General features: G+C 43.9%; 1 protein-coding gene across 1 annotated transcript; it reads right to left on the reverse strand.

The window, feature by feature from the left end:
• Positions 1-366: 366 nt before the first annotated feature.
• Positions 367-5,879, reverse strand: LOC115005496 (protein phosphatase 1 regulatory subunit 29). The gene is made up of 5 exons (XM_029427345.1): positions 5,755-5,879; positions 4,615-4,764; positions 3,260-4,254; positions 2,083-2,719; positions 367-2,016 (listed from the first exon to the last, which is right to left on the reverse strand). Exons 1-5 carry the CDS (start codon positions 5,875-5,877, stop codon positions 1,132-1,134), a joined length of 2,790 nt encoding a protein of 929 aa, XP_029283205.1. The 5' UTR covers positions 5,878-5,879; the 3' UTR covers positions 367-1,131.
• Positions 5,880-9,960: the final 4,081 nt, after the last annotated feature.

A 9,960-nucleotide genomic window follows, 5' to 3' on the forward strand; every position in this document is an offset into this window, starting at 1 on the left:
ACACCTGTAAATAAGAAATGGTCTACGAGACAAAAATACCTTCAGGTCTTGAAGGGGTTTATTCACAATATCTAGATACACAGGCATGCTGGGCCAAACACAGTCATATAAGCACACACACACATACACACACACACACACACACACACACACACACACACACACACACACACACACACACACACACACACCAACTGGACTGTTATCTATATGCAAAGCATCTCCACTAAGATATCCACTTCGCTACCGTAGAGGAGACTGAGAATAATGGAAGACCCAGCCCCAGCCCCAACCCCGACCTCCCACCCACACACAATCACTCACACCAGCATGCACAAACTATATACATTTCCACACACCGTTGAACATATGTAGTTAGGTTTTTCAAATCGATAAGCATGCTCAACACACAGCCTCCCCGACCTATTCTTATACTGGCTAATTGCCAGGAAGAACAATTAGCCCGATAAGTATCACTTAATGTCCTCCCCCAAAGAGAGAGATTCAGGCTACTCTAAAACAAACGCACCTAATTCCTCATCCTGCTCCCTCCCTCATTATCTCCTTAAATGATGCTTCTATAGGAGAGCAGGTGTTGGCAGTGCAGTGGAAGGATTGTTTTGTGAATGACGGTTTGATGGGATTAGAAACAGGGTAGAGGAGGGGGTTTAAGTCATGAAAGGGGCTGCTTCTGGTGAGATAGCTGAGCTACAGGGTAAGAGTAATGAGGTAGAAGACATTTGCTTGTTACCACCTTTTCTTTTCTCATTAGTGGGGATTCAGCGGGCTATGGAAGCCTGCGAGGACCAAAGTGCCCAGTAAGAGGTAGTGTGGTGAACAGCTTGAGTCTTGTCAATTATCAATAAGTATTGTGGTGAAAATAGCCAACCTCAGAAACAACCTCTTAAAATGTCAATGGATTATCATAAAATCATTTTTTTTAATCACCCAGTGAGAATACCTCTTTAACTCTTGATCCAGCAGAGGAATGAACCATGTCACTGGACACCACAGAGGATCAGAGGAACATCTTCATCATCCGTTTTGCTACATTAACATCAATTCCCCTTTATAGTCTGCTGTTGGCATCCAACCTCACAATCTCCCATACAACATGTCAGCTTCATTGGCTCACAGCTTCTGCTGGGCAGAAACCCCCTTCCAATAGTCCAAAATATCGTGAAGGTCCTCGTCCTTGGCAAACTGCACCTTCTTACGCAGGGCGTGACCTGCAGCTATATAGGATGCTTCCTCTCTGGGGCTTTTCTTGTAAGGCCGGAAACGCTCCCAGATCCGCAGTGTGCTCTCAGACGAATACTCTGGACTGGAGGAGTAGCCAGAGTTGTAGTTTTGGTGACGAGAAGGTGAGAGCTGGGAGTAGGTGGCTGTGGCATCTCTCTTGGTGCGGCCCAGTGGCTTGAGGAATGAGGCCTTTTGGGCTGGTGAGGGTGAGTCGTTGCCACCCTCGTAGTAGAGTGCAGGAAAGGAGTGGCGATGCTCGGAGCTGTGGTAGTCTGGTAGAACTTCCAAGTGGTGCTGCTGCTGGTGCTGCTGCTGCTGCTGTCCAGGGCCAACCACCGCACCCCCACCTCCACTCCCATTATTACACCCCATCCCGCCCCCATTCACACTCACCCCACCACCATTTATGTTTCCCATCCCATTCCCATTGCAGCCCCCTATTCCACCACCTCCTCCACTTCCACCCCCTCCACCACAACCCACAGGGCTTCCTTTTTCTGTTGGGTACTTGGGAGGATCGCTGCGCTGCTCAGGGATCTCCACATTGTACACCCTGTTGCTCTTGACAGATCCCGCAGCAGTGGCACCACAACGGTTCTTCACCACAGTAGTGTCAGCGCTCAACTGCCTCTGAAGGGGCCGCACTGCATTGGCTGGAGGTGGGTCACGGTAAGGAGGGGAGAGGAACCCTCCACCGCTGATGCCCGGCCGCTCAGACAGGGGCATTACAAGGGGCACTGGGGCCATAGATGGCGGGTGAGGCGGCTGATGTAGCTGAGGATGAGGCTGAGGATGTGGCTGAGGATGAAAATGAGGCTGGGGGTGAGACTTTGGATGCACCTTTGGAGAGGAGGCCATGATCTGATCTCCAAGGTGGCCTGGAGAGAGGGGCAGGAGGTTGCGGGGGAGGGACGTGATGCAAGTTAGTGGCTGGGAGGAGGACACAGAGTTGCCATTGTCAGCCGTGGTTACAACATTAGCAGAGGCATCCAGCTTCAGGGCATCAATGCAGTTGTTGATGATTTGATTTACCTTGTCCACCTCCTTGGCGATGGTGGAGATCTCTGATGCTGAGCCATGGCCATCATCATCCGAATCCTCCCCAGCCTCTGTCCCATTCTCAGCCCCACCTCGCATATCCACGACTACTTCCCCTCCTATCACTGGTCCTCCAGCTCCTACCCCTCCCTCCCTGCCTTCCCCTGCCACTCCCGCTGTCCTCAAATCCATGTAGTTGCTTTTTCCACCCATTGCCTCAGAGAAGGCAGTTGCCATTTTTTCCACCTGCGGCAAGCTGGAGAGGCGTGAGGAACTGGTGTTGGCTGAGCCGTGGAGCATGCCTGTGCTAGAGGAGGCAGACGGAGGCAGCTTGCCTCCAGCTCCTCCTGAATGGTGGTGCTGGTGGTGAGCTTGCTCCTGGAGACGCTGCATGGCACCTGGGTCATTGGCCACTGCCGCAGCCGCCTCTGGGCCATACCTGAAGAATGACAGATTCACTTTAACACAAACAATACATCTAGTTTCATTATCTATACCCATATTGTTACATCATTTTGCACATTATCCTAAACAGCATGATTGTAAAATGTAGTTGTACCTAATACCTGTTTCTATTTTTATATAAATTAGATTTAATATGTCCTTTCAGTGATGCAATGGAGTGATATAATCCTTGCTGTTATTCAATTAAATTATTAAAGCTATGAAAAATAGCATGGCCCAAAGCCAAGAGTATGGTCGGGGAAAATTGTTTTTCAAAATAGGCTTTTCAGGAATTCAAATCAAAACAAAGCAATGCAACAAAACAACTGATGAACTGAAACCCTTAGCATAAAGTGTTCCAAAGAAAACAATTTTACCCAAGGGACACACAGTAGTTGTCATTTCTGTTGTGGCTAAACATCTATGTTGCAGTCACTAGCTGTGTAGTGGCTCTTCCACAATTCACTGTCAGAAAAAGGTTTATAATGTGGCCTTTAAGCCTTATATTAACACACAATAAAAAATGTACTAGTACCTCATCTCCAAAATAGTTTTCTTCACGCTTATAGCTTTCTTCTTCTCTTCTTGGATGCGTCGCCGTCTGAGACAGTAATAGACCAATCCAAGCACAATGACCATGCCAAACAGACATCCCAAGATGGTCATGATGTAGTGGGTAGTTGTGGATGGATTGGCTTGTGGGTCCTCTGATCCGATAGCTCGAGTGGTAAAGAACAGACAGGTGTGGTTGTAACGCTGGGATTTGCTTGCAGAAGCCACACAATAAGTGTAGTTTGTGTGTGGTTTTAGTTTATCCAAAGTCAGTACCTCCTTTTTGCTTTTTAGGGGCTTGATGTCTGCAACAAAAGTGTGGTTGTACTGGGAGAGGATGTACATCTTACTGTATGGTCGTGGGATCTGCACCAATAGAGAAGCGCTGTAGAGGGAGACAGTTTGAAGCTTCATGGAAATCTGATGGTTATTGGTGGGGTCAGCAGTGGACGATAGGGTTGGTTGGTGGTACAGACCTTGGTCTGGGTTGTCGAAACCCATGCCGGAGCCATCTTGATCTGGTGTCTGGGAAGTCATCCCTGGAATTATCACACCATCACGACACATGGATAAAAGAGTGAAACGGGCATTTCTTCCGTGTCCGGGCAGCGGGCTCAGAAGTGGATAACCAGTCATTTCAAGAGGGGTTTCGCACTGGAGTCGGTCGTAGGTGTGGGTGACATTGTTAAAAGCCTCCAGCCAGGTGAGAAAGCTGTAGAGCTCACAGCCACAGTGGAACGGGTTTCCTGCTAGTTCACACACCTGCAGCCTGTTGAGCACAGTGAATGTAGATGGGTCAAGACGGGCCAACTTATTGGAAGATAAGTCCAGGCTGCTCAGGCTGGGGCACTCCCAGAAGGCATTGCTGGCAATGACCTCAATAAGGTTGTGTTGCAAGAAGAGGCATTGTATTCGACCCAGACCTCTCAACATGCCCTCCGTCAGGTTGGTCATCTTGTTGTATCCCAGCTGGAGAACCTGAGACAGAAAGAGAGAGTAGCCCCTTTTTAATGACACAACAAAATTAATTGTTAATCATTTAGTGGATGTTTTTAAGGTCTGCAAATACAACTTAACAGAAATGTAACTTAATTTTACTGATGTTAATAAAGTCAATGAAACTAATGGTGAATAAATCATGAAAATAAAAAAAGTAATACAAATAATACAATAAATGCATAGAATCCTTAATGGGATTATATTATACAGAGACACAATTTATTCAACCACATTTGTATTAATGTACGAGCATGTTTAAGGAAGATTGTTCACTTCTAATTTAAAGTCACAGTAATGTCAAACAAATACAAAAAGAGAGTTGTGTTCTTGGCCTCAGACCTGCAGGTTGGCCTGTCCAGCAAAGGCCCCATCCTCGATGTAGCTGATCTCGTTCTTGGTGAGATTGAGGTCAGTAAGGTTCGTGAAGCGGTACATGGAGGTAAAGAGCACAGCCTTAAGTTTGTTCTCGTTCAGCCTCAGGTCATGAACCTACGGGAGACGAGAGAGCGGATGACTTACAGGTGATGCGTTGCACCCTCTGGCAGCCATAGAGGAGAAGCAAAACTCTTTGCCAAAAATAGCTGCCAGGAGCATATTACACCTACAAACATACACGGTTGCTGTCTATTAAGTAATTTCCTCAATTATACATTGTTAATCACAGACTGTTTGTAAGCAGCCGGGGATATTTAGCAGTGGTACATGTTGTTCCGAGTTATGGAATGTAGTTCAGTAATAACAAAGCATCCAATGGTAATGTTTTACTGTTTTCTGTTACACAGTAAATTACAGATGGTAATTAAAATATTTGCCACTTATATTTCTAAAATGTAACAGCAAGCCACTACATAAAATAAACAAATAGCAAGTTGATCTAGAATATCTTACAGTTTTGCTCTAACAAGAAGGTTTATTTCAGTGCAGTAATCTTACAAAGGCTTATCTGGAGGGTGAAGTGCGGCCCTGATTCTTATCTTCTGTAGATGCTCGACTTTAAATATACCGTTGGCTCTGCTAGACAATCTTAATTAGTAGCCATCAATTCCCAAAACAAGTGTTTGTTTTGGTTGATGTTTCTCTTCTATGTCACCTCATCTCTATAATCTATTTAACAGATTTGCTGTATGAATATCACAGCCATATAACAATTTAGCCATTATTGCTGATACTCTCACTATCATTGGACACATGAATATAACCTTGCAATTGATTGATTCATGCATTTTTACAATCTAAAAATGATTAAATGACATCAACATAGTATCACAACCTTCAGAATCAAACAATGAACCACAAGCATTACACTGACAGAACAGAAGATTCAATTTACTTGTATTTTTTTCAAAAGCCACTATCACTATGAAAGGCGTGTGCTGTTTAGCTGACATCATCATAGCTCAGAGTGCATGAAGGCATACGGTTTAATCGAGCTGGCTGCAGCGCTATAAAAGGCCTACAGATAGATACGTTCATACTGACCGTGCTGTTGATGTGCTGGGGGATGGTCTCGTATGGAGGCTGGTTCTGACTGCAGATAGCCAGCCAAACGTAGCCTTTATCCCCTTCTATAAGCCAGCAGTCCCCTTTCACCATGCCAGGCATGTGGAGGAGCAACAGTGCAGGGAGCAGGAGGGAGAGAAACAGGGAGGACAAGCGGTGTCTGCTGGCCATGGTTTGGATTAGGAGTGTTATCGAGGGATATTGCCTCAGTAGAAAGGAGGAAAAGAAAGGAGTTGGAGGGAGGGAGGCAGTGAGCAGCAGTTTCAAATCAGAAAGGGTTGCAGATCAGGGGCAAGCAGGCCAAATCTAAGTAGAGACAAAGGTGAACGGAAGAGCGTCTTCACGGTGATTAGAGCTGAGCTTGCAGCATAGCAGCAAGTCCTGTCCCCATTTTAGGTGTTCCACGTCAAAGGGTTTTGGAGACTGTCACCCCAGCAGCTACTCATGGCCCCTGACAACCGTACGTCTTGCAAGACAGATGAGGAAATAGTCCCTGTCAGAGAAAGGTAGAGAGCCTATATAACAGGGAGAGAGAGCGAGAGAGGGAGAGAGAGAGCGAGAGAGGGAGAGAGCGAGAGAGAGAGAGAGAGAGAGAGAGAGAAGGGAGGGGAAAAAATAGCATTAATAGTGATATGCACAAAATTATTATGAGTATGCAGGGCATTGTAATACAGTTCATATATCCCCAGATGGTTTCAGTGAATTGAGTTCAGGTCTAATTTCTAAGAGCACTGCGTAAAAAAAAAAAGCTATATGAATGTAATACCCATGCTACCCATTCCCTTCATGGTAATGCATCACATTTTTAAATCCATTAACTGCTATGATTATTTCATTAAGTCTTAATAAAGCCCAGAGAAATATATTTTGACTTTTCAAATGAAACCGAATTGTTCTGTAATTATTCATGTTTATGTAAACAAACAGTCTCGTATGAAAATAAATTGTCGCTTTTCCGTTCAGATATTAACACATGATGCACCAATAAAAATGGAAATTTGCCAAGACTATGAAAGCAACACTGTTTTTCTTTTGGTTTTGTCATTGTTTACAAGGTTCACCAGTTTCCAGCTGCGGTTCTATTATTTCAACTTTGAGGTTCATAATGAAACAATAAAAAGGTAATAGCTGCAGTTATATAGGGGTACAAACGGGAAGATGGGCTAAGTGGGAAACAGACAAGGGTTGTTGTAATTTGCATGTTTTAACAGGATACTAGCTGACAGTTAGATATTTACCTTTCTCAGGGGATTAACCGTGGATTAGGCTCTAATCCAGCATAAAATATTATGTATCTCATCACCACAGCTCCGACTCTTTTAATTTGTTTCCAAAGTTTTGATTCCCTCCCAGGGAAAAGTTATCTAACCACGACATGAATGACAGGGACTTGATAGTGAAGAACACCTAAGGAATAGACTCTACTTAAGTACTCTCTCTATCTCAATTCCAAATAAATTCTCCTCCTCCCCTTCCTGTTTTCTTCATCTGGTTGATGGAACCTAAAAGCAAAACCTGCTGCAAGAAATGAAGCAATGACATGCTGGAACCCAATCTACTCAGAAGAAATGGAAGACAACTTTGAATGTGTCTGTTAAAGTGGCCCATTCCTAATAGCCTGCCCTCGTCCTCCTCTTCCTCGCCATCCTCTGTCCTGACTTGCACCTCAGTTAGCCTCCCAGTCGCTTCTCATCTCTGCCGCACCACAACCCCGAGCAGCTCTCAGTCCTCTCTTCAAATTGTTCCATGAAATTGATATTGACAATTCAATTCCTCCACCACAGGCCTTCGATGTTCCTTTGACCCAGCACTGTTGTAGTCCGTATGTGTGTGTATGAAATAAACCGCCCACAAAAAAAGCAATTTATCTCAGTGGAACAACAACTAAAGCGACTCCATTTCACCTTGATAATTATCGTTAATCAGTTGTAGCTGTGTGTGTTCAGCTCTGAAGCAGATGTATTCTACTGATTTAACTGCTGCCAAGTAGAGCACATGTGTGTGAGTGTGAGCATTAGTTCATGGCACGTCATGATGAAAAGACGCAAGCAAACTCAATTATTTATCAAACAACAACATTTGGACATTGATCATAAGGGCCACGCTGACACTGACACTCAATCTCCTTCTTTCATCCTGTTTCTGAATTCCTTCTCTTCTCCCACTTTGAAGACAACTCCAAGCCTTGTATCATGTAGTGATAAAATCCTCCACATCCTTCCTATCATTAGGGTTTAAGGTAATGTACGACAGTCTCTGGCACACTTTAGCAATTCAAGAACTCCAAATTGCCAAACAGTTGTGATGAGCGTTTGGCTGTTTTCCCCATCGGCAGCTCAGAGCACATCTGATACGACATGACTGCTACCCTGACATGGTATTTACTGCGCCTTACAGACATGAAACACGTCAGTCAAGACTCATTTCAAAGCTAGTTGTTTACTGCCGAGTCCAGTCACAACAGCTAAGATCAGGACAGTATTTTTTATTAATAATTCTGGAATGATCCTGACCGCAGTCTATCTTATCATCTGGGTCAGTCTCCTGTTTTTCTCTCCATCTCTGTCTGCATTTCTTTTCATCAGTCCGTCTACTTCTTTCTACTCTTTTCTCTCCATTCCTTTCTTCTGCTGGCTTTGTTTTAAGCGTATCTCTGTTGCCTTTCAAGTACACACACAAATGAATATGCTTCATTGCCAAAACCCAACCTGACACCTTTTGTTTGCTATCTCATCGCCTCTTCTTTGCTTTTATCACATTCTTGCCATTGATTTTATTTTGACAAGAAGCCAGAGGAAGAGACAGCCTTATTCCCCCCCCCCCCCCCCCCATCCCTTTCTTCTCCAAAGCAGGCTCTCTTTGTGTTTAATTATTGTCCCTGATAGCTGGGCTTTAATTAAAGCTTTGGATCAGACAAACAACACTAATGATGTCAGGTCATAGAAACAAATGGAAAGTTCCCAAAGTAAGCCTGGGAGGGTCTGACGGCCCCTGAGAAAAACTACTCTGTGCGTTTGTCCTCATTGGAAAACCACAGGATGAAGTTGGATTTTCTCAGTAACTTCATCCAAGGATACATATTCTATAAAGTACCAGTGTGAAGGATTCAGTGGTACTATCAACTCAATGCCCCTCTGCTCAATTCTTAGTCATATACAGAAAGATCAAAAGTATTGGACAAATTGATATTTTGACCAAATAAAAAGTTAGGTAAACACCAAAGTGGTTACAGTCCATCTTTACGGGGTTGGGGATGTCTATTCCAAATGTTATGACATCCATTTAATAGTTGTTGAAAACACCAAATGTTAACCTCTTGATGGCACTACAGCACAAGTGGAACACAAACCTTCCAAATAATCAACAAATCACTCTTTTTGCATTAAACATTCAAATTATTAGATGCTCCACTTTTTAGCCCAATGGTGAATGATTCCAGCCAAGATGTGTGAACCTTTAAGAAGTGAAGCCCTGGAACAGAGTGACTAACTGCCATCTGTGTTATAATGACGTGCAAACTTTTGTCGAGATTTATAGTTCGGCATGATCACCTCCTTGCTCACTTTCTTTTCCAATCCATATTAACTGAACTCTATCCACCCGTTCCATTCATGGCTGAGCTATTGTGGGCCAGATTGACAGCACAATCTAACAGAAAATGGGAAAAGGCTTTATTAGGTTTCCAGAGGGAGTTTAATATGAAGTAAAAGCTGAAAAGTGACTAAATTGACTTTGTGGAAAATAAATTATAAAGAGGAATTGCAGCCTTTGCTTTAAGGTATAGTTATGAGTGCTACAATACTTTCTATACTGTAAGTGTACAGGAAATGTGGGGACTTCTTTGGACAAATATGTGGTCCCCAAAAGGTTAGTCATTTGGGAACCAGAGCATTTATCCATGAGTGTTAAGTATTATGAAGATGTGAGTTTAGGGTTATACTCATTGGGCTTAGATAAAAGTGGTATGGGCTGCTGAAATCCTGGCTCTGCCTGGAGTCTTAGCTGTGAGAGTTTTGAGGAGAGGACAACAACAAGGAAGACAAGAGTAGCACAGCTAACCTAGATACCAGGCCATGAATCTTTCAACTGAGTGAGAAAGATCGACAGATAGACAGGAGTAAAACAACAGACAGTACAGATAGAGAGAATTGCTCAGGAACATGGCACCAGACAGATTGTCCCACA

The sequence above is a fragment of the Cottoperca gobio genome, unplaced genomic scaffold, assembly GCF_900634415.1.
Source record: "Cottoperca gobio unplaced genomic scaffold, fCotGob3.1 fCotGob3_30arrow_ctg1, whole genome shotgun sequence".
In the NCBI taxonomy this organism is placed as follows: domain Eukaryota; kingdom Metazoa; phylum Chordata; class Actinopteri; order Perciformes; family Bovichtidae; genus Cottoperca; species Cottoperca gobio.

Coding starts and splice junctions, on each gene's coding strand:
- LOC115005496 (XM_029427345.1), bottom strand. CDS start 5,877: ATGCCTGGCATGGTGAAAGGGGACTGCTGGCTTATAGAAGGGGATAAA. Junction 4,765..5,754: donor CCCAGCACATCAACAGCACG/GTCAGTATGAAC, acceptor CGTCTCCCGTAG/GTTCATGACCTGAGGCTGAA. Junction 2,720..3,259: donor AAAACTATTTTGGAGATGAG/GTACTAGTACAT, acceptor GTCATTCTTCAG/GTATGGCCCAGAGGCGGCTG.